General features: G+C 56.7%; 1 protein-coding gene across 8 annotated transcripts; it reads right to left on the reverse strand.

The window, feature by feature from the left end:
- Positions 1-786: 786 nt before the first annotated feature.
- ATP13A1 (ATPase 13A1) lies at positions 787-23,105 on the reverse strand. Of its 8 annotated transcripts, XM_054672843.2 has the most exons (27): positions 18,538-19,286; positions 17,613-17,765; positions 15,178-15,267; positions 14,881-15,071; positions 12,616-12,688; positions 12,274-12,429; positions 12,127-12,196; positions 11,940-12,046; positions 11,334-11,463; positions 11,158-11,213; positions 10,808-10,934; positions 10,596-10,733; positions 10,399-10,519; positions 9,821-9,978; positions 9,247-9,422; positions 9,062-9,172; positions 7,873-7,998; positions 6,967-7,075; positions 5,016-5,215; positions 4,842-4,938; positions 3,188-3,348; positions 3,003-3,117; positions 2,718-2,914; positions 1,794-1,936; positions 1,463-1,574; positions 1,236-1,379; positions 787-1,121 (listed from the first exon to the last, which is right to left on the reverse strand). In XM_054672843.2, the coding sequence occupies exons 5-27, from the start codon at positions 12,679-12,681 to the stop codon at positions 1,011-1,013; spliced, it is 2,931 nt and encodes a 976-aa protein (XP_054528818.1). In that variant the 5' UTR covers positions 12,682-12,688; positions 14,881-15,071; positions 15,178-15,267; positions 17,613-17,765; positions 18,538-19,286; the 3' UTR covers positions 787-1,010. The 8 variants fall into 8 exon arrangements, with proteins under 8 accessions (XP_054528818.1, XP_003316269.1, XP_024207533.1 ...); XM_003316221.7 differs by lacking the exon at positions 17,613-17,765 and having other exon boundaries at positions 18,538-19,410; XM_024351765.3 differs by lacking the exon at positions 17,613-17,765 and having other exon boundaries at positions 14,881-15,104; positions 18,538-19,410.
- Positions 23,106-23,192: the final 87 nt, after the last annotated feature.

The raw sequence follows: 23,192 nt of genomic DNA on the forward strand, positions 1-23,192 counted from the left end.
GTAACACTATCGACCTAAGAGCCAAGCCAGGTTTCCAGGTCACATCCTGGCTGATGCTCAGCCAGAGCTCCCTGACTGTGACATGAGATGGTAGAGCAGCGCAGGCCCCCAAAGGGCATGACAGAGTCAGTACTTGTTTTGTTTTTCTTTTGAGTTGGAGTCTCGCTCTGTTGCCCAGGCTGGAGTGCAGTGGCGTTATCTCGGCTCACTGCAAGCTCCACCTCCTGGGTTCACGCCATTCTCCTGCCTCAGCCTCCCGGGTAACTGGGACTACAGGCATCCGCCACCACGCCTGGCTAATTTTTTGTATTTTTAGTAGAGATGGGGTTTCACCGTGTTAGCCAGGATGGTCTCGATTTCCTGACCTTGTGATGGGCCCGCCTCGGCCTCCCAAAGTACTGGGATTACAGGCTTGAGCCACCGGACAGAGTCAATACTTGTAATGATGCAGATCATATTCCTCAAGTCTCAGACACCACCCAAGAGAAAGGCATGCTGTTATGTATTATGGGAAAGAAAAAAATATCACACATCCTAAGGCTTCTCTCAGCACCTGAGTTGTTAAAATGTGAAAGAGACCTCAGAAATATGGGGGTGCTTGTTAAACTAGAAAATATGCACTGAATTATCTGGGCAGGGACAAGTCCATGTTCAAGTGCTGAAAGTGCCAGAGGGTTTCACCAACATCACACGCCTGTGGGGAGGGTGCTGGGACCTTCCTCAGTGACCCTCTGTCCCCGAGCCCCCAGCAAACACCGTGTGGCACAGACGAGGTGGAGGCAGGGCTTTTTAAAATCTCAGATGCTGCTTTATTTACCAAAGGTGCTGGCTTGGGGCTGGTTCTGCTGGCCAAGCCAGCGGATGGCTGTGGGGGTCCCAGCTCAGTCTTCCAAGGGCGAGACTGTACAGCCTTGCTGTGGGGGGTTGGGGGCAGGGTTCCCTCCCGGGGCCCTGGTGGGGTTCCCGCCCAGCGGCAGCCAGGGTGGGCAGTGGGTACCAGCACTGCCATCTCAGGAAGGCACTTTCAGCTTCGGGGTCCCCAGGAAGAACTGCAGGACGCGGTCGGCCAGGAGCGCCAGGCAGAAGTCCAGGAGCAGGACCTGGGCAATGACCAGCTTGAACTGTCGGGGCAGGGAGGGATGGTGAGCTGGAGACCTGCAGCCCAGCTCAGGGTCACTGCCATAGGAGGGACCCATCAAGCTGAGCCCCAGGGTCACCTCCACAGGGCCACTGACCTCCACAGGGATGTCCACGAGGCCAAACTGGCTGTTGAAGTCGGGCGAGGAGCCGAGGAGCAGGCCAATGATGGCCAGGAGTGAAACTGCCAGACTCCACACCAGGGGCTTGTTCTCGGGCAGGCTCTCCATGAAGGGCGGGCCCTGTGGGGATGAGGGACAGATGGCTTCATGGGGTGGGGCTGGGTGGGCAGACAGTGAATGTTTGGGCAGGGCCCAGGCCTTACTTTGTAATTGATGGCGAAGGTGGCCATCTGCATGGCCATGGCCATGATGTAGACGGTGCTGTTGACCAGGCTTGGCTCAAACTCCTTGTACAAGTCCACGAACTGCTCCTGCCTGCAAGGACACATGGGAGTCAGGGCCCCCTCTCCTGCTCCGGCTCACACACACTGTGTGGCTTCCTGCTGCCCTGGCACAGAGCTAGGGCTCTGCCTGGCCTAGTGCCCCTCCCTGGACACCCTGGACAACCCCCAGCCTCTCCTGCTGATGTCTGTGGAGTCATCCTCCTGCTATTCTCAGCTGCAGGGACATCACCTCCTCCAAGGCAGCACTTACTTCTCGGGGCTCCGGGCCTGGGCCTCACGGTACAGGTAGACAAGGCTCAGGAAGTGCACAAAGAACTGGAGCATGACGGTGAGGATGGTGTACAGGTTGAAGATGTTGGGCAGGGGCCGTTCTCGGGAGAGGGTCTTGAGGGGCTGCAGCAGCAAGGCGGGTGGGGGAGTCAGGATCTGGCTCACTTGGGGCCACCCTGCCCACATAGCAGGCAGTAACATCCCCTGCCTCCCGGGAGACCTTGTGTAGAGCCGCCACCAAATCCTGGGGAATTCCATGGGTCAGCACCAGTCCCCGGAGCCCTGCCTGCCTCTCACCCCTGAGCCCAGGGCTGCCTCCCTGGCCCTGGCTCCGCCATCCAGGCTCCCCATGGCAGCCACAGGGGCCTGAGAATCATGAAGCAGATCCTGCCCTCCCTGGAGCCCACGGGACAGGCACAGTCCCGCCCAGCCAATCTCCCACCCCCTCCAGCCACCGGGGCCTCCCTGCGTCAGCCCATGCCTGTTTGGGGCCTTTGTGTCCAGTCCCTGGCCGCTGGCCCCCCTGGTTCTTTACGCCTTGGCCTGAGTGTCGGTGTCGCACAGGCCTCCCCAGCTGTCCACCAGCCTGTCCTGTGTAGCCTATGACCCACTTAGTTGTTTTTTTACCTTCTTGATGATTGTTCCTTGCTTGTGGGGCTCTGTGGGGCCCACCCCTGGGACCCCTACCTGTGGACAGGTGTGGACGCCAAGCTGTACCACCTGGAGGGGTCTGGGAGCCTCAGTCCGCACCTGCCCTGCCAGCATTTCCTGAGCCATCCCAGCTACAGCCCCCATCTCTGGGGCCCTGGGTCCTGTAACTTGGGGATGACAATTCCCGTGCCTATATCAGCCTGGCCCTGGCAGGCCCATGCATCCCTGGCCTTCCAGCACCTCTGGGGCCCACCTTGGAACGGGAGATGAAGAGGAAGCAGCCGGCCAGCAGCAGCCCCTGTAGGGTGGCCTGGAAGTCACTGAACTTGACTCCCTCCAGGTAGAGGACGCTCTGGCTGTAGGCCAGGATGAGGGCATTGAGCGCCAGGATCTTGAACATCTGTAGTGTGGTCACCAGCGTGCAGCGGCCCTGCTTGATCACGTGGCAGACTGCAGGGTGGTGGGGAGGCAGGTGTGGGTGTGGGTAGGGGTGCCAAGGGGGGAACGAAGGGAGGGGGAGCGGGGGCAGGCAACTCACTGCACTGGATGGATGAGAGCTTGGAGGTGAAGGGTGCTGCGATGCTGGCATCCCCCAGTTTCACAATGGGCGTACTCTCGTCCTCGAGGTCTCGCAGCACCTGGCTCAGGCGGTCCTGCAGGGTAGACAGCAGGCTGTCAGCCCTGGCCAGGATGGGGTGCAGCACCTCCCCTCTTGGGACTCACCCTCTGGGAGGTTGGCTGCTCCTCGGAGGAAGGGAGCCCCGACCGCTGCTTGGCTGTCCTGGAGGTGGCTCTGATGCCACTGTTGCTCAGAGTTGGGCTGTCCCGGGGCCGCCGTCGCCGCTCGACAACTCGCTCAGGGGCATTGGCCAAGAGCGCCACACCTGGGGGGCAGGAGGGTGTCAGACCCGGAGGAGCAGGCTCCACGGAGGGGAAGATTGCTGGCTTCAGAGCCACTGGTCCTGAAGTCCCCCAGCTGGCTCCCGTGAGGACAGTTCCCAGACTTCCCCATTTCACCTGACACCCTAAGGAGACCTCAGAGAGTGCCCGTGTTGCTTTCTACAAACTACTTTAAGAAAACAAACCACCAACAATAAACCCCCACAACAAATGAAATGAAAAAACACACAACACGAGATAGGTCAAAACTAAACTGATTTTGGCCGAGCGCAGTGGCTCACACCTGTTATCTCAGCACTTTGGAAGGCTGAGGTGGGCGGATCACCTGAGGTCAGGAGTTTGAGACCAGCCTGGCTGATACGGCGAAACCCCGTCTCTACTAAAAATACAAAAATTAGCCAGGGGTGGTGGCATGTGCCTGTAATTCCAGCTACTCGGGAGGCTGAGGCAGGAGAATCGCTTAAACCCGGAAGGCGGAGGTTGCAGTGAGATGAGATCACACCACCGCACTCCAGCCTGGGCGACAGAGCGAGAAAGTCTCAAAATAAAACAAAACAAAACAACATAAACTGATTTCAAAAGAAATAGCCAAGGAGCATGATTCTAGGAGGCAAACAACACTCAATAAATGCTTTAGTAGATAAAAGCAGATAAATATTGGAAAAGCAAAAAAACCAACATAAGATTGATCTTTAAAATTCAATTTAACACCTGTGTTCTTGCAAAAAAAAAAAGAAAGAAAAAAAGGCCAGGTGAGGTGGCTCACACCTGTAATCCCAGCACTTTGGGAGGCCAACGCAGGCGCATCACCTGAAGTCAGGAGTTGGAGACCAGCCTGGCCAACATGGTGAAACCCCATCTCTACTAAAAATACAAAAATTAGCCAGGCATGGTGGCACGTGCCTGTAATCCCAGCTATTTGGGAGGCTGAGGCAGGAGAATCGCTTGAACCCGGGAGATGGAGGTTGCAGTGAGCCCAGATCGCGCCATTGTACTCCAGCCTGGGCGACAGAGCAAGGCTCCGTCAAAAAAAAAAAAAAAAGACAGGGTCTTGCACTGTCACTTAGGTTAGAGTGGATCACACCACTGCCTTGAACTCCCAGACTCAAGTGATCCTCCCGCCTCAGCCTCCCAAAGCACTGGGATTCCAGGCAGGAGCCACAGTGCTCAGCCATCTGTGTGCTTTTGACAGAGATCTGGGGCTATGAACCATCTTCATGGCTTCAGCTCTGGGTTTTCTGAGTCACTCTCCCAACTTGTTGCCTCTCTCCTGGCCTCTGGCCTCCGCCCTGCTCTGTTCCTGGGATATTCGCATCCCTTCCTGCCCTCAAAGCCCCTGACCTTGCCGCCCCCTCCCATCCTCACAGGAATTAGTGCCCCCGTGGCTGTCACCAAGGGCCAGGTCTGTCTTTCTAGCTCAGTGACATGTCCTCAACACCTCGTCCACAAACGAAATACCCTAGCCCACAGCACTCACCCACGTCAGCATGCTTCAGGGCGCCCACGTCGTTGGTGCCATCCCCACACATGAGGGTCACGTAGCCCAGCTCCTTCAGGCTGGTGATGACAAACTCCTGTATGGGCGGAGACAGGCTGAGCAGGGTCTGTGTGCCTACCTCTGTGCCCCTGACCCCTAGGGCTGTGCACATACCTTCTGCTTGGGGGCCACACGGGCGAACACCTGCACATGGGGGATGAGGCGGAGCAGCTGCTGGGGGTCGGTGGCCTGCAGGTGGGCCAAGCCGTCGCCTGTGAGGCACAGTGCGTACTCCAGGGCCAGTGCCTTTGGGGAGCCCCGGGCCAGGGGCAGCACGATGCTGCCGTCAATGGAGCGCCACTCGCACTGCCGGCCTGCGGGCAGCACCTAGGGTTAGGGCTGGGGGCTTGGCTGACCGGGCTCAGAAGCACCCTCCCTCCACTCGGACCCCAGCACCAGCCAGTCTCTCCTCTCTGGAGCCCGCACCTCCCTACCCACCCAGGTGACCCCCAGCCCTTCTCTGGGGACTCCACAAAGAATGTCCCTCAGGTGCACAGGGTGGAACCAAGAGCCTGGGGCCTGAGCTACTTGCCTGAGAGCCCGGGACACAGCCAGATTAGAACCTGGGCAGTCTGACCCCAGCTAAGCCATGCCCCCACCTCATGCAAGGCCCCCTAACCTGAAACACACAGAAGGGGGCTATTGCGCTCTCCTTGGGAAACCCCACACCAGGCCCTCACCTCATTTATCCCTGCGCCCGTGGCCTCTCTGAAATCCTGTTTTCTCGGGGCTGGGCCCCCTCCCAACTCTGACAGGGCCCCTGAGTTCTCAACATCTTCTTGCTCCACTTCCCCTTTCTTGCTGGCTGGCCCTGGCTTGGATGCTGGGCGCTGAGGATGGCCAAGGGCGGCCCGCCAGCCCTCCTGGCACTGCCTGCTCACCCTGGACCGTCTCAAGCTGAAGGGCAGCACACTTCCACCTGGCTTGTGCTGCAGCTGTTGCTAGACCAGCTTCGCTTGTCAATCAACAGTCCTGCTCATCCGCTCCATGCCACCTGCCCACAATCCCCAGGCCCTGGAAGACCCCGGTAGCTGGGGCTGGGACAGGGGGAGGCCTGCGACCAATAGAACAGAGGGAGGGCAGGGACCGAGTCCTCTGAGAGGTGGCCTGGAGGTTCCGGAAGCCGCTCTGGCCCAGACCTGTGAATGTTTGCTGCCAGCAGCCCTGTGGCAACACTGCTCCATGTGGTTCTTCTTAGGGCCCTGTCAACACTCATGCAGGTCCTGAACTGTGTGCGCCCACAGGGGCTTCACCTCTAGCTCTGGGGCAGGTATCTGGTAAGCCCCACACCTCTAGCTGGGAGGGGCTGGGTCTCTATGTCTGCCTCTTCATCAATCTGAATCCAGGGCATTGCTCAAAGAGGTCACCGGGGAGAGGATGGAGCCTTGAGCTCTGGAATCAGGCTGTCTGGATTCCAATCCTTAGCCATGGATTGGAAGTGACCTGGGCAAGTGGGTTCACTTCTGAGCCTCTGTCCCTTCTCTACAAAGCAGGGGCCCCGAGAGCTGACCCAGCCAGCTTCCTCCTCCGTGGTGTGGGGAAGGCAAGCCACTCCGTGTGGTGCAGGATGGGGTGGAGGGACCAACGCAGTAACACGCACGGAGCGCTCCGCCTGGGGTCTGGTCAGGCTGAGCACTGGGCAAACTGTGCCATCAACTGTGGCTGAGGATGCCAGCAGTCCCTGTGCTCGGGAAGGGAGCACTCGGTACATGGGCAGCTTGCCGGGCCAAAGAGGGTATGAAATGAGGATGACACTGAGGATGGGGAGTAAGCGTGGTAGGAGCAGTATCTGCCCATGAGTGCACAGGAAACCCGAGCTGGCAGTCAGACTATCGCCTCATTATGGTAAATAAACACCTACATGCCGCACATCCTGGGACCTGTGACCCAGTGAACGCTCACATGCTGTCCGAGGTGCCCAGTGGGCCAGGGCTGTGATTAGTGGTGCCAGGCATTTGAAGACACTGTGCTGCTGAGGCCTGGTACACAGGTGGGCTGTTGCGATGGGAGCTGTTCTTGGACTCAGGGTCCCCCTTCCCCACTGTGGGCCAGGCTAGGGCCTCACCTTTCTCAGAAGGAGGCTGCAGGATCAGCGTGTGGGCCTTTTCAATGAAGTGCAGCTCCTGGGCCACGTGGCATGCAGTGAGCGGGTTGTCTCCCGTGATCATGACCACCTTGGGTAAAGAGGGGCAGAGGCTCAGCAGGGCACCCTGGGGCCAAGCTCTAGGCCAGAGACAAGGCTGCCAAGTCTCCTTCTAAGGTAGGCCACAGTGGGAGATGCTGGGCCTCTAACCGAGATGCTGAATGGGCTTCCAAGGGCCACAATCCACCCCCACCCAGGTCATTTTACACAAATGACACGTGTATGTGTGTCCTTCCGAAGACACCCTTAGCTTGGATTTGCAATACAAATGAACAACCTGCCCCTGAGGTGGACCCTTTTGGCTTGGTAGCTGCCCATGGGGGTAATATTTCAGCAAAGAGGAGGACGGGACCATGACCTCTGGGCTTGGTGGGGACTAATCACATCACCCATGTGACCCAGGGCCATCATCCTCTGAGACGGCTCACTCACCCCTTACACCCTAAAAGACACCCTAAGTCCCAAAATAGAAAACACAAGCCACCAGAAGCCACCAGGACAGGCAGACAGTGCCCCCCACCCAACTCCCCAGCCTCAGCTTCCTTCTCTCCAGGATGGCGGTGGAACAGGGAAGTGGAGAGAAGTGCCCCCATCTTCCCATGATGCGGGGAGTGAAGGGAGTGGTCTGTGGAGGAGAGAGGAGTCAGCACAGGCGGGTCCCAGAGTGTCCTTGGGCCAGTGGCAACGTTAGCACCTGAGCTATGATCTTGCTCAGCTAAAACATGCAGCCTGTGAGACTTGGGTGCCCACCCCTACCACGAAGCTGTAATTGTCATCTCCTCGCCTCTATTTCCCATGCAGAGGGTGGAGCCGAGCACCGTCCCATACCCGGTGGGACGCATTCTGGATCTCCCGGATCACGGCCTTGGAGTCAGCCTTGAGCGGGCAGGAGACCACAATGAAGCCGACGAACTTGAGGCTGCACTCCAGGGCCTCCCGCTTGACCTCCCGGGCCTGTGGACAGACAGGGGCACCCTCACCATCTGTCCCTCCCTCTGCCCACACTCTGCATTTCCTGAGCTCTGACCATGCGCTGGGAGCCAAGGGGACAATGGAAGGCCCTGTTCCCGTAGTGGGCACATGCGAGGGTTGGGAGGGGAGAAATGCCAGGAGGGTACCAGGCACGCTTGAGGGGTGGGATCTGGCAGTGACTGGGGGGTCTGGGTCCCCCGAATGTGGCTCTATGTCCTGCTTGCGGACATGGGCACATCACAGAGTCCTTTGTGGCTCAGCTTCCAAGTCAATGAAGTAGGGACTCTCCCAATAATGTTGGAGTTTAGCCATGAACTCTTACTCACTGGGGCTCCACCACATACCACAGACTGGGCACAGACCCCTGGCCTTAGGGAGCTCACACTGCACCAGGGGAGACGCATGATCAAGAAAGTCACAGAAATCGGAGTGCTGAGTGCCATGAGAGAGGAGGTGAGAATGGAATCCAGAGAGGGTGGAAAGGCCTCAGAAGTGGCCACTATGAAGGCGATGAGGACCTGTGTCACTGGGAAGGGGGCTCCAGGTGCAGGAACGGGGCAGAGCACGCAGGCTGTGAGCTGTGGCCTGGGCTCTGCACACAGCACTGCAACCCGAGGCTAAATTCTGGAAGGATCCGCAGCTGTAGGGTGCAAGCAGAAAGAACGAGAGCCCAGGAAGAAGCCAAGCGGCAGATGTGCCGGTGGTGGAGGCGGAGGGTGGGCTTTGTGGAGGATGGATGGGTGAGAGGGCTGAGGATGCCACCTAGCCCTGCCCAAGACCAGGGCAAAAGAGTAGAGCTAGGGACACACCAGGACTGGGACAGGTAAGCCCTGCGTGTGCTCTGCGTGAGCCAGGACTGGGTGGGTCCCCACAGCAGTGGACAGACTGAGTGCCATTTGGAGTCTCCAAAGGTAGAAGCTGGAGGCGGGGCAAGGAGGACAAAATCACAACCATTCAACCTGGCACTGTGGGACACAGGAGGTGACTCAGGGAGGAGCTGACGGGCCAGGCACATGGTGAAGGTAGGGGGAGCCTGGGCCCGTACCTGCTGGTGAGTGAGGTGTCCCAGCTCCTTGTACCCCAGCGCCAGGACGCGGGCTCCTTCCCGGGAGATCTCGGTGTGGATGTGGTGGTAGTCAGGCGGGCACTGGGAGAACTGCAGGGAATGCAGGGGGATGTCACGGGCTGCCCCGCGCCCCCACCCCTTGCCCCAGGCTGGGGCCAGCTCACCATGGAGTGCAGAGTTTCGGGGGCCCCCTTCACGGCCGCGATGTAGCAGAGGTCGGTGGAGCCCAGCTTCTCATACGAGGCAAGCACGGACATTCGCTTCAGGGCACTGGCAAAATGAAAGCGCTGGTGAATTTTCAGCCCCTGAGTTTTAATACTTCGGGGGAATACTTTCTCATCTGGAAACAAATAAGTACGAGTCCTGAGGGGCTTTGCTCCAAAGAGGCAGCCAAGCCCCTACCTCTCACCCCGGCCTCCCCCACCTCCCTCCTGCCTCCCCCAGGGCCTGATCGGGGCTCTGGGCTAGAGCAGGTGTTGGTCCAGAGCTGGAAGACTTGGGCTTGGAGGACCCTGGCACTGTGGCTTCGGCCAGGGCAGGGCAGATTCCAACCCAGAGGGACACCCAAGGACGTGGCCTATCCTGGGTCTAAAGTGAGCCTCTGGCCACCCACCTCGGGGAGCATCAGAGCTGTAGGCCTGCCTGTCCCCAAGATCCTCTGAGGGGTGCAGCCCACCTGCCTAGGGTTGTGAGAGCCAGTGGCTCCCCCTTGCTGGGCCTGAGGCCCCAGCCCCTCACCTTTGGTCAGCGTCCAGTCCACGGCCGTCAGCATGGCCTTCTCTAGAGGGTCACCCACGAGGGTGCCGTCGTCCAGCTGCATGAGCGAGTGGCACGAGGCCAGGGCCCGGTGTGTTTCTACAGGGATGCTGGACACTGGGGTCACCTCCTTCCCGTCTCTGCAAGGTCGGGGAACAGCTGGTTACAGAGTGCAGGCGGGTAGGGCGAAGCTGCATCTCCACCAGCGGAAGGACTCCCAAGGCCATTCATTCCGTGCTTGTCACTGGGGTGGCTTGGGCGCCAACTGGGTCTTTATGAGACCCGCACCTGCTTCACAGATGCCCCCAGAAGCCAGGCATTGTGCCCGGGGGTCATGTGGTGCATGGCTGGTGTGGGATGTTCCAGGCCTGAGCTGAGCCCCCGTGCCGCTACCATGGCTGACACCCAGGACTTTGTGGGGAGCCCCTGGAAATGAACCCCTGAGGCAGGGCCTCTGACGGGCCCTCACTGCAAGGGCTTGGGGTGGATGGGCCACCTGTCTCTCGACTTCCCAGAAACCCCATCTGGGTGACCTTTGCTGCAGGGCCCCTGACGCTTACCTCAGCCCGGCCACACCGCGCACCACCAGGCTGTCACTGGTCAACGTCCCCGTCTTGTCAAAGCAGCACACCTCGACCTTGCCAGCAAAGGGGATCCGGAAGGGCTCTGTGCAGTACATGTCTAGAGGCGGGAGTGAGGTCAGGGGTCCTGCTTGGCCCCAGCCCACTCGGCACCCCATCCCATTTGACACACTCACAGAGCTTGGCTAGGGCGATGAGGGAGGTGTTGACGGCCAGGGACAGCTCGATGGGCAGCTCAGGAGGCACGACCGAGGTGAGGATCAGGGTGCACTCCAGAAACAGCTTGTAGCGGTTCCGGCTGGGGTCCTTGGTACCTGTGGAGACAGGGCCTGCCAGCCTGGAGCCTCGGAGGGTGGGCGCAGGGGACCACAGAGGCCATGGCGCTTACCTTCAATCCATACATAGGCAGCTGCAGCGATGGCAAACACCAGGAGGAAGAGGATGAAGATGAAGGTCTCCAGGTTGTTCGCAGTCACCCTCTTGACCCCGAAGAGGATGGTGCGCAGCAGCTTGCCCTGGAGGAATGAAGGAACAGCCTTTCTGCTGTCTGGACTCCCTCCAGCAGCTCAGGCCTGGAAGCGTGGGCCTGGTCTTGGGGTGGCCTCTGCACCCTGGCCCAGGTCCAGGGCCGTGCTGCCAGAGTCAGCCCGTGGGGCAGATGTTCTGGGGTCGGAAAGGGCTGATACCTTGGCTGTCCAACTGCCCTGGGGCCCGCCCTCCCCAGACCTGGCCCCGCACCTGGGATGTGTTGAATCCGGTCCGCAGGACGTAGGCCACGCACCCGCTGTCAACCGCTGGGGAGAGAAGCAGAGTCACCGTCATGCCTGTCTCCTCGTCCTGACTCCCTCATGATCAAGCAGACGGGCAAAGGGGGTGGAAGCCCAGATACCCCCAGACGTCCATGAGGCACCTACGCTTCAGGCCCGTGGTGGCTTTCTGTGGGGGGATGTGCTGCACCACCTTGGTGCCCCCGAAGATGACGTGCAGCCGGGAATCAGCCTGGAGGTCCAGCACCCGGTCTGGGCTGAGGTCTTCGATGGGCTCCTGGGGAGGAAGATCGTGAATCTGGATGGCCAGGCCTACCTTGCTTCCTTCTCCATCTGAGTTCCTGGACAGCTGGACCTTGACGCTGGAATGAGCCAGGGGGCTCCCCACCCGACCAATACATCCCACCCAGCTCCCGGATCCTCACCCTCACCCCATCCTGTCTTCTCCCCATTGCACTCACAGTGCCTGCTCTCTGGGGCCTGCACTTGGCCTCGTCTGGGACTCACCCCTCTGGGCTGCTCCCAGCCCACCTTGGTCTGACATCCCAGGGCACCAATGTACCCTGGATGCCCTTGGCTCTCTCACCTCCTTCCTCGCCCCCACCACCCGGCTCCCCAGTCCACAGAGCTCATCTGTGCCCACACTGCCTCCTCCGCCTGTGCCTGAGGGGGATCCCCGCCACCCGCTGGGCCTCCACCTCCTGGCCTGTTTCCTCCTGAACAGCTTGAGGATCCCCATCCTCCACCAAGTACCTTCATCTGTGGCACGGACTCCCCCGTGAGCATGGCCTCGTCTACGATGCAGCGGCCTCGCAGCAGAAGCACATCACATGGCACCAGGTTCTCCTGTGGGGAGCGGCCTGCAGGGCAGAGGCAGGAGGGTTGGCCAGAGGCCCTGAGGCTGGGGCTCCCACTGGGACTGAGCGGAACCCGGCCTCACCGATGGAGACGATGTCCCCTGGTACGATCTCATCACTGGCAATGGGCCTCCACTTGCGGCTTCGGTAGACCTGGGCGGGGCATGGGTGTCAGCACAGAAGCCGCACCTGTGCTGCACCCCCAACCTGGGTCTCCCTGGTAGCCACACCTGGATCATGTGGGGCTTGTTGCCCATCTTCCGGATCTCCGACATGTTCCGCATCTGCTGCTGCACCAGCGAGGCCTCGAACGCCACCAGCATGGATAGCGTGAAGACACTGTAGTACCAGTACTCATCCAGGCACCAGAGCCCCACACAGAACACCTGTGGGATACCAGCCTGTCTGTCCTTGCCCTACCCGCCCTGTTCCCATGAGCCCCTTCCACCCACCGGATCTGACATGTGAGGGTGGGGAGAGGCTTCCAGGTTTAGAAGTGGTGGGCAGGCTTGATCCGGTTAGGAAAGCCCCAAGGGAGGAAATGGGGAGATGGGCCAGAGCTGCTGCTTTACCTGAAATACAAAGAAGGGGGCTGTGGCTCTCTCCTTGAAAAGCTCCGAGAAGTCAGGCACCACCATCTCGGCCCTGCAAGAGACCAGGCCCCATCCTGTTCCCAGGGCAAGGCCTCTGGGGTATGGAGTCTCCACCCTGACCCCTCCAACCTGAGCATGGCAGGCCGCTCTCAAGAAACCAAGAGCCATATGTGGGCGTCGGGAGCCCTGGCGAGCTTCTAGATAGGAGGATCCATTTGACAGTGGCTCTCCCTCATCCTGGCTGAGCCTGGGGTAGACATGCTGCCCGCCCACAGCCCTCGGCTCTGCATAAAACAGATGAAGCTCCTGAATCTGCAATATGCTCTTCCTGGCAGCCTGGGGCTGGTGTCAGACGAGAGCCCGTCATCTGGTCGAGTGACACAGCAAGTAGAGAAGGAACCTCTGATTGAAGGATGGAGGCCCTGAAGCTACAGACATTAGAAGACACTGAGACCCAGCCCCACCAAAGCTGAGATTTTCTATGATTCCTGAATTAAAGCCCCAGAATGGGTCGAGTAGGGTGGTTCACGCCTGTAATCCCAGCATTTTGGGAGGCCGAGGCAGGAGGAGTGCTTGAGCCCAGGAGTCAGAGACTAGCCTGGGCAACACAGCAAGACCTTCTCTTTACAAAAAATTTAAAAATTAGCTGGGGGTGGTGGTGTGTGCCTGTGGTCCCAGCTATTTGGGAGGCTGAGGCAGGATGAATGCTTGAGCCCAGGAGTTCAAGGCTGCAGTGAGCCATGATCACGCCACTGCACTCTAGCCTGGTTAACAGAGTAAGACCCTGTCTCCAAAACAAAAACAAAAACAAAAACAAAAACAAAAAAAAGGCTTGAGAATGCAAGGACTTGGGCCTAAGGGTGTGTTCTGCAGTACTCTGTGCCATAGTCCAATCTGATCAGGGCACCAGTCATGTCAACGAGGGTCATTCTCGCTCTGCCCTTTAACTGCATGGACGTCTTATGTACGGGATGTGAGAAGAGGAAACCAAAGAGCAACCCCACTGCTATCAAACAATAAGCCCTTCCCTTGTATCTTGCTGGGTACCTTTGCGTGAGTAAGAACAGCATGAAAGGGAACGTAGTTGCCACAGGCCATTAATGTGACTGGCCAACCTTGGGGTAGGGGAAGTCGCTAAATGTTTCTTATAAATCCTTGTATTAGATTGATAGTTGTAGTCAACATATTTGTAATCTCTGAACAGTGATTAAGTCAGGAAAGAGCTCCCTAGGTGTTCTGTGGGTTTCTGGGTTGAGGACCATCGTAACAAGGCCATGATGGGGTTTGGAGCCCAGTTCTCCGGCTCCCAGCCACGTGTCAGCATTTGCAGTTTTGGTGAAGATGAAGGGAGAGGGTGTGCACCGCACATTGGCCATTGTACTCAGTACAAAAGGGCAGACATGGTCACGGTCTTCCATCACCATTCTGAAGCGCTGAGATGCGTAGACTCGAAACAGTGAGGAATGAAATGTTTAGGTTGGGTGCAGTGACTCATGCCTGTAATCCCAGCACTTTGGGATGTTGATTTAGGAGGACTGCTTGAGGCCAGGAGTTTGAGACAAGCCTGGGCAACACGCCGAGACCCCATCTCTACACAAATAAACATTTTAAAAGAATTTAAAATGAAGCTGTTGCTGAGGAGGGGCCACAGGCTAGACTCCTGTGAAGAACCTTACACTCAAGGTCTCACACCCCAGGGCACGGGCTTCCAGCTGCAGACCCTCTGGGGTTCCTGCCAGCAGGCAAGTTCAGGGGAGACTGGACTTAGAGCATGTTGCTCAAGCGGCATCACAGTCATCTAGGACATTTGGCTAAAAGGGCAGATTTGGCCGGGTGCGGTGGCTCACGCCTGTAATCCCAGCACTTTGGGAGGCCAACATGGGAGGATCACCTGAGGTCAGGAGTTCAAGACCAGCCTGGCCAACATGGTGAAACCCCCATCTCTACTAAAAATACAAAAATTAGCCAGGCGTGGTGGGGGGAGCCTGTATTCCCAGCTGCTTGGCAGGCTGAGGCAGGAGAATCACTTGAACCGGGGAGGCGGAGGTTGGGGTGAGCTGAGATCGTGTCACTGCACTCCCGCCTGGGTGACAGAGCAAGACTCAGTCTCAAAAATAAAAAATAAAATAATAGTAAATAAATAAATAAAAGGGCAGATGCCTCTGTCCCGCTTCCTAGGCACCCTGAATCAGGAGGGGAGCAGGACAGAAAGGCAAAGGTGCTACAGGCAAATCAAGGACTCACTTGTTGCTCCCAAATTTCTTCTCAGCTGCTCGGATCTCTGAGTCTTCCTGGAAGCCTCTGTTGCTCTGATAGTATGAGAAGGCGTTTCCCACAGGAAAGGCCACGGGGAGAAACTGCTTCTTCTCCAGGGCATCGTAGGAATACTTGATCTTCTGGAATTCGAAGGACAGCACCTCAAGCCCGTCTTCGCCCTGCGGTAGAAGGTGTGTTTGCCACAGAGGCCCCTGACCTTGGGGTGTCAGCGCCTGGGAATCCCACTCAAGCCCCTCCTCCAGGAGCCCAGCAGGCAGTCCCTACCTCATTGCGGTGCAGGGCCACGAGCTCCGTGGAGCCATTGTTGGGGGTTGGCACCACCTTCACAAAGGTCGCTTTGCTGGGGTCGTACTCCTGACAGAGACAAAGAAAGCATTGTGGCTTAGCTCTTCTCAACCTACAGTTCCAAGACCCCCCCGGGAGGTTTTGGGTGCAGCAGCTCTATGGGTATATTCTGAAATGCCACTGGGCTCTGGTGCTGCCTCTGTCACTCCCTCGTCTGTCATCAGGACAAAGGAGACCATCTTGCTGTGCCTCTGGTGCCACACTTAAAGCTGGGAGCACAAGGCTGGGCACGGTGACTCACACCCATAATCCCAGCACTTTGGGAGGCCAAGGTGGGCGGATCACTTGAGATCAGGAGTTTGAGATCAGCCTGGCCAATGTGGCGAAACCCTGTCTCAACTAAAAATACACAAATGAGCCGGACATGGTGGTGCACACCTGTAATACCAGCTACTTAGGAGGCTGAGGCAGGAGAATCCCTTGAACTGGGAGGCGGAGGTTGCAGTGAACTGAGATTGCAACACTGCACTCCAGCCTGGGTGGTAGAGTGAGATCCTATCTCAATTAAAAAAAAAAAAACCAGCCAGGCACAGTGGCTCGCACCTGTAATCCCAGCACTTTGGGAGGCCGAGGTGGGCGGATCACGACGTCAGGAGATTGAGACCATCCTGGCTAACACGGTGAAACCCCATCTCTACTAAAAACACAAAAAATTAGCTGGGCGTGGTGGCAGGCGTCTGTAGTCCCAGCTACTTGGGAGGCTGAGGCAGGAGAATGGCGTGCACCCAGGAGGCAGAGCTTGCAGTGAGCCGAGATTGCACCACTGCACTCCAGCCTGGGCGACAGGGCAGTACTCTGTCTCAAAATAAAAAGGCTGGGTGCAGTGGCTCACACCTGTAATCCCAGCACTTTGGGAGGCTGAGGCAGGGGGGATCACGAGGTCAGGAGTTTGAGACCAGCCTGGCCAATATGGTGAAACCCCGTCTCTACTAAAAATATAAAAATTAGCTGGGCATGGTGGCAGGCACCTGTAGTCTCAGCTACTCGGGAGGCTGAGGCAGAACAATCACTTGAACCTGGGAGGCGGAGGTTGCAGTGAGCCGAGATTGTGCCACTGCACTCCAGCCTGGGCAACAGAGCCAGACTCCATCTCAAAAACAAACAAACAAACAAAAAAACCCCCCAAAAAACAAAAACAAAAACAACAACAAAAAAAGCTGGGAAGCTGGGTGCACAGACAGCACCTAATGCCCAGGGCTCTGCTCTGCTGAAGGTGACATGAACTCAAATAGGAAGAACGCTGCCAGGCACCCACCCAGTACGTCCTCAATTCACGTGAGCCAAGCCCCCGCCCCATCACAGGCCCCCTGGCCTCCTGCTCAGCTCTGCCTCTTCCACCAACCCTGCTCACTACACTCCACAGCTCCACACGCACATGGGGCTCGATCGTGCCTCAGCAAAGGGCCTTGGCATGTGCTGTTTTCTCTGCCCGGAATACACAGTCACACAGCTCCCTTGCTGCCTCAGGCTTTTGCTGAAACATCACCTTCTCAGGAGCCCCTCCCTGGCTGCCCCATGTAAAGTTCCCGGCAATGTCCCATCCTGTCCTGATGTTAGATGTCATCTCTGTTTAGCATCAACTGCTGACCATGAGTTCTCCCTCCCAGTACCACCACAAAGGCAGGGGGATTTGCCTGTTTTGTTCACTGCTGTTTCCCCAGCACCTAAGACACAGAAATGCTGAATGGAACTCGTTCATTGCTCCCTGGATCCCGTGAGCCACATCCATCCCTCTGCGGCTCTGCTAGATCGAGCTGCATGGAGACGAGCTGCATGGAGATGGGGGGAGCACAATGATGACCCGCAGAAACAAAGCGCCACCGCACGGGTGGTTCATGGGCCTCCAAAGCAGGCAGCAAATAACAACAATCACATAACTACAAACATGACGTCACGGAAGAAAGGTACAAGAGGCTATACGCTGTGATGGCCCCAGGGCGGGCACTCTGCAGATATCATCTCCGCTTCTCAAGATGGCACCCAGTAGGTGTTAGTTACGGTTCTCAGTTTACAGAAGGGGGAAACTGAAACTCAGAGAGCAGAAGCGGCCCTTTCTGAGATCTGAATCAAACCCAGATCCACCTCTCCTGGCTGATGGCTGTTCAGCTCCTCCCACTTCTCCATCCCTGGAGAGGAAGTTAAGAGCTAAGCTGCTTAGCTGCAGGTCAAAAGGCAGCTGAAGTTTGAGCGGTGCCACAGTCCCCTTAACCCCTCCTTTATTTTGTCCCTCATTGGTGTCTTTCATTGTACTACCTCAAAGCTACCAAGTTGAGCTTCTCCCCTGGGATAGATAAGTCTTTTTGAAGGACAGAACAGGTTGTCTCTCAGGAGAGGAGAATGAGGATTCTACCCACATTCAGAGCCAGCCAGGGTGGGGGGCTTCTGTCTTTCTGTAGCCCTTGATGCTGTTCCCTTTTCCTCTTCTTGAGGCAAACACACTCCTGGAATCAGAGGAGAAGCTTCCTGATATACCTCAGTGTCCATGGCTCCAAACCTGCTGGTGTCACCTGAGGCAGGCCCAGAGAGAGATGGCACAGTCACTGCTTCAGGCCCAGGGAAGCTCACAGTCACCAACTCCTCCGACAACACTTGGTCACTCAGAACTCTAAACTGTGGGTCAGGAGCGCGACCTTGCTTGCTGTTGTATCCCCAGCAGAACTCAGTATCACCACCCTCATTTTGCGGAAAGACATCATGTAAATGACTCGCTCATAAACACCTCTGCCTCTCTTCAACACTGTAATTAACTGCATTTCATGCTCCTTTCCATCACAGTATGGAAGACCACTAAGCACTGGACAGCAAGACTTGGTTCAGTCTAAGAACCAACTAAGCTTCATAGATGGGGGAAACCTATCCCAGTGGTCTCGCCTTACACTTTGAAAACCAAGGTAGGAGACAGATGAGATGGAAGGTAGGGCCGTTTCCAGAACAAGAGTAGTCGCTAATATGGGAACTAGTATAAACAACTCCTACCTGACCTGGGCGACGTATGCTGGGCCCTGCGCTAAGCCTTTTACAAGTTATTACATCACTGAATCTAAATGACCATAACAGGGAGGACTTCAGAAAAAGGAAATAACCCGCACCAGGCATGCACAGCAAGTCAGCAGCGGGGTCATGATTAAGCCTGCGCCAAAGTCAAGAGGGTGCCCCTGGGAACCCAGGCCAGGCAGATGAGTGGCCCAGGTCGCGATGGTGACCGACAGGAAGGCCGCAGCTGGGACCCACGGCGAGGCTCGACCGTGCTGGGGGTCGGGCTCGCGCGTACACACTTACCGGGGTGCAGGTGAGCGCGCAATGCGCGTGCACAGACCAATGCCCCGAGAGGACAGTGAGCGCGTGCGCGAGGCAGATGGTGGCAAGCACGAGCAGCGCGGCTTCGGGGATCTGCACCCAACTGCTGCCCCAGCCCCAGCAGCCAGCGGCTGCGGCACCCAACCAGGCCGGGTAAAGCAGCCCGGCGAATGGCAGCACCGTGAGGCGCCGCAACAGCGCCAACCGCCGGTACGGCCACACGGCAGCCACCAGCTCGTCACCGTTCGCTATGAGCGCCGGCCCGGCGGCAAGGAGCGCGCGCGGCTGCGGCCCGGGCTTGGGCTGCCCGTCAGGCCGGGCCCCGCAAGGCCGGGCCCCGCAGGGCATCGCGTTGCCCACCGCCGCCGCTGCCGCCATCTTTCCTAGCGCCGCGCTCACTTCCGGGCAGAGGAACGCCTCACTTCCGAAGTTTTACTTCCGGTAAGCCCTGAGCGCCGCCATGGCAGCCTGGACTAGAAAGAGCCAGGGCAACAGAACAGGCTGGCCCCGGCAGGGACTACTTCGGGTGCCGCCATGACAGGCTGTGGCCGGAAGAAGAGGCTGGGCGTCGCCATGACAGAGAGAGACTGGAAGACCTAACGGTGCCTGCCTCCGCTGCCACGCCAGACTGAGACCGGAAAAGACAAGGCCGGCAAGGCGGGCTGGGCGCCACCATGACAACCTGAACCAAAAAAAGCGATCCCTCCTCCTTGACTACACCAGCACCACCTGTCACCAGGGGCGAAGCCTAGACCCTGCGGAGGCGGGGTCGGGAGCTCCGGAGTTCAGGAGGCGGGGCCCGGTGCGGGGGCGGGGCTTGTGAGGGGCGGGGTCGGGGACCGACCCGGAACACAACCACACCGGACAAGAGCCTTAATGTGATAGATAAGAATTACAAATACTAGCCGGGCGCGGTGGCTCACGCCTGTAATCCCAACACTTTGGGAGGCGAGGCGGGCGGATCACCTGAGGTCAGGAGTTCAAGACCCAACATGGTGAAACCACGTCTCCACTAAAAATACAAAAATTAGCCGGGCGTGGTGGCACATGCCTGTAATCCCAGCTACTCGGGAGGATGAGGCAGGAGAATTGCTTGAGCCCGGGAGACGGAGGTTGCAGTGAGCCAAGATTGCTCCACTGCACTTCAGCCTGGCCAACAGAGCAAGACTGTCTCAAAAAAGAAAAATGAATTACAAAAACCACTTTAGGCCGGGCGCGGTGGCTCACGCCTGTAATCCCAGCACTTTGGGAGGCCGAGGCAGGCGGATCACGAGGTCAGGAGATCGAGACCATCCTGGCTAACGCGGTGAAACCCCGTCTCCACTAAAAATACAAAAAAAAAAAAAAAAAAAAAATTCTCCGGGCGTGGTGGCGGGCGCCTGTAGTCCCAGCTACTCCGGAGCCTGAGGCAGGAGAATGGCGCGAACCGGAGAGGCAGAGCTTGCAGTGAGCGGAGATTGCGCCACTGCCCTCCAGCCTGGGCGACAGAGCGAGACTCTGTCTCCAAAAAAAAAAAAAAAAAAAAAAGAAATTACCACTTTAACATAAAAAATGAAAAACTGGTGTTTACTTGAAATTATATACTTCTAGGCCGGGCGCGGTGGCTCACCCCTGTAATTCCAGCACTTTGGGAGGCCGAGGCGGGCGGATCACGAGGTCAGGAGATCGAGACCGTCCCGGCTAACACAGTGAAACCCCGTCTCTACTAAAAATACAAAAAATTAGCCGGGCGTGGTTGCAGGCGCCTGTAGTCCCAGCTACTCGGGAGGCTGAGGCAGGAGAATGGCCTGAACCTGGGAGGCGGAGCTTGCAGTGAGCCGAGATCGCGCCACTGCACTCCAGCGTGGGCGACAGAGCGAGACTCTGTCTCAAAAAAAAAAAAAAAAGAAATTATATAGTTCTATATTATTAACTGTACTGTTGCATAAATGCTATTTGAACAAAACCACAATAGGACTACTTAACTACCAATTAGTAGGATTAAACAGTATGTGTGACAAACAGTAACAATATTTTATGTTTCTTTTTGTCCTCTGATACAGCAAATTTATTTAAACTTAAAATTTATTGGGTATTTAAATTTTGTAGCTTATATTGTTGCATATTCTTTTTTTAATTTTTCGAGATGAAGTCTCACTCTGTCGCCCAGGCTGGAGTGCAGTGGCGCGATGTCCGCTCACTGCAAACTCCACTTTCCACGTTCAATCGATTCTCCCATTTCAGCCTCCCAAGTAACTGGGATTACAGGCGCATGCCACCGCTCCGGCTAATTTTTGTACTTTTTTTTTTAGACGGAGTCTCACTCTGTTGCCCAGGCTGGAGTGCGGTGGTGCGATCTCAGCTCACTGCAACCTACGCCTCCTGGGTTCCAGCGGTTCTCCTGCCTCAGCCTCCTGGGTAGCTGGGACTACAGGCGCATGCCACTATGCCTGGCTAATTTTTTGTATTTTCAGTAGAGATGGGGGTTTCACTATGTTGGCCGGGTTGGTCTCGAACTCCTGACCTTGTGATCCGCCCACTTTGGTCTCCCAAAGTGCTAGGATTACAGGTGTGAGCCAGCGCTCCCAGTCTAATGTTTTGTGTTTTTAGTAGAGACGGGTTTCGCCATGTTGGCCAGTCTGGTCTCAAACTCATGGCCTCTAATGATCTGGCCGCCTCAGTCTCCCAAAGTGCTAGGATTACAGGTGTGAGCCACAGTGCCCGGTCCTAGTCTTGTTTTGTTTTCTTGGGACGGAGTCTCACTCTTGCCCAAGCTGGAGTGCAGTGTTGCAATCTAGGCTCACTGCAACCTCTGCCTCTTGGGTTCAAACGATTCTCCTGCCTCAGCCTCCTTAGTAGCTGGAATTACAGGCATGAACCACCATGCCTGCTCATTTTTGTATTTTTAGGAGAGACAGGGTTTCACCATGTTGGCCAGGCTGGTCTGGAACTCCTGTCCTGGCCTCAAGAGATCTGCCTGCCTCGACTTCCCAAAGTGCTACAGGTGTCACCCGCTGCGGCCACCCACTGCATTTTTTTTTTTTTTTTTTTTTTTTGAGACAGAGTCTCACTCTGTTGTCAGGCTGGAGGCTGGAGTGCAGTGGCGTGATCTCAGCTCACTGCAACCTCTGCCCTCCGAGTTCAAGCGATTCTCCTGCCTCAGCCTCCCGAGTAGCTGGGATTACAGGCGCCTGCCACTGCACTCAGCTAATTTTTTGTATTTTTAGTAGAGACAGGGTTTCACCTTCTTGGCCAGGCTGAGTCTTGACGAGTCTTGAACTCCTGACCTCGTGATCCACCCGCCTCGGACTCCCAAAGTGCTGGGATTACAGGCGTGAACCACCGGGCCCGGCCCTGTTTTTTTGTTTTTTTTTTTTTGTTTTTGAGATGGAGTCATGCTCTGTCGCCCAGGCGCAATGCTGTGATCTTGGCTCACTGCAACCTCCGCCTCCTGGGTTCAAGCAATTCTCCTGCCTCAGCCTTCTTAGTAGCTAGGATTACAGGCATGCGCCACCATACCCGGCTAATTTTTGTAATTTTAGTAGAGACGGTGTTTCACCATGTTGGGCAGGCTGGTCTCCTACTCCTGACCTCATGATCCGCCTGCCTGGGCCTCCCAGAGTGCTGGGATTACAGGCGTGAGCCACCGTGCCCGGCTGCATATTCTTAAGATACATGACTTCGTAAAAGCAGAAAGGAAATGTAATAGGACTTAATAATCACATAGTATCAAATAAGATAATCTTCAGTAAAAATAGGAATGACATGTTTCTGTCCCATGATACAGTTCGATATACTTACTTTTTCAGTTTTTTCTCCAATATTAATTCTTTCCCATACAAGGTCCAAGCTTCTGCTCTTGGAGTCTGGGACTGGACCCCTTTCTGGTAGCAATACCTTTATAGAATGTTTACTCCAGGCCGGGCACGGTGGCTCATGCCTGTAATCCCAGCACTTTGGGAGGCCAAGGCGGGCAGATCACGAGTTCAGGAGATCGAGACCATCCTGGCTAACACGGTGAAACCCCGTCTCTACTAAAAATACAAAAAAAAAAAAAAAAAAAAATTGGCCGGGCATAGTGGCACATGCCTGTAGTTCCAGCTACTCAGACTCGGGAGGCTGAGGCAAGAGAGTCTCTTGAACCTGGGAGGCAGAGGTTGCAATGAGCTGAGATCGTGCCACTGCACTCCAGCCTGGGCGACAGAGCCAGACTCCGTCTCAAAAAAAAGAAAAAAAAAGTGGTTTACTCCAGTTTTTCCCTGCATTTAATAATTTTGTTCCCTTTAAGGCATGTTTTTATTTTCTTGGCTGAAAAGGAGTAGCCTGAGAAGAAGTAAGGTGTAGGAAGCCTTGGCCATGGGACCAATAGCCTCATCTTAAATTCCTGATCTCTGGAGGACATCAGGGCCTCCTACCTGTTCCATTGTGACCTGGGAGTCTCTCCAGCTCCAAGGTGGAGGGATGGCTTCACTGAACACGGAGTCTGGAATTCCATGCACACTCATGTGACCGGTGTTCCGGAAAAAGAAGCAGGAGGCGGCTGGGCGCGGTGGCTCACGCCTGTAATCCCAGCACTTTGAGAGGCCGAGGCCGGCGGATCACGAGATCAGGAGTTCGAGACCAGCCTGGCCAACATGGTGAAACCCCATTTCTACTAA

This window comes from Pan troglodytes, chromosome 20 (genome assembly GCF_028858775.2).
Source record: "Pan troglodytes isolate AG18354 chromosome 20, NHGRI_mPanTro3-v2.0_pri, whole genome shotgun sequence".
NCBI classification, from domain to species: Eukaryota; Metazoa; Chordata; class Mammalia; order Primates; family Hominidae; genus Pan; species Pan troglodytes.

Excerpts from the sequence above, each read along its gene's own strand:
- ATP13A1 (XM_024351764.3), bottom strand. The coding sequence starts at position 18,933 with ATGGCGGCAGCGGCGGCGGTGGGCAACGCGATGCCCTGCGGGGCCCGG. Across the intron at positions 15,105-15,177 it reads TGGCCCTGCACCGCAATGAG|GGGCCTCTGTGGCAAACACA; the intron begins GTAGGGACTGCC and ends CCCCAAGGTCAG. Across the intron at positions 1,122-1,235 it reads TCGTGGACATCCCTGTGGAG|TTCAAGCTGGTCATTGCCCA; the intron begins GTCAGTGGCCCT and ends CTGCCCCGACAG.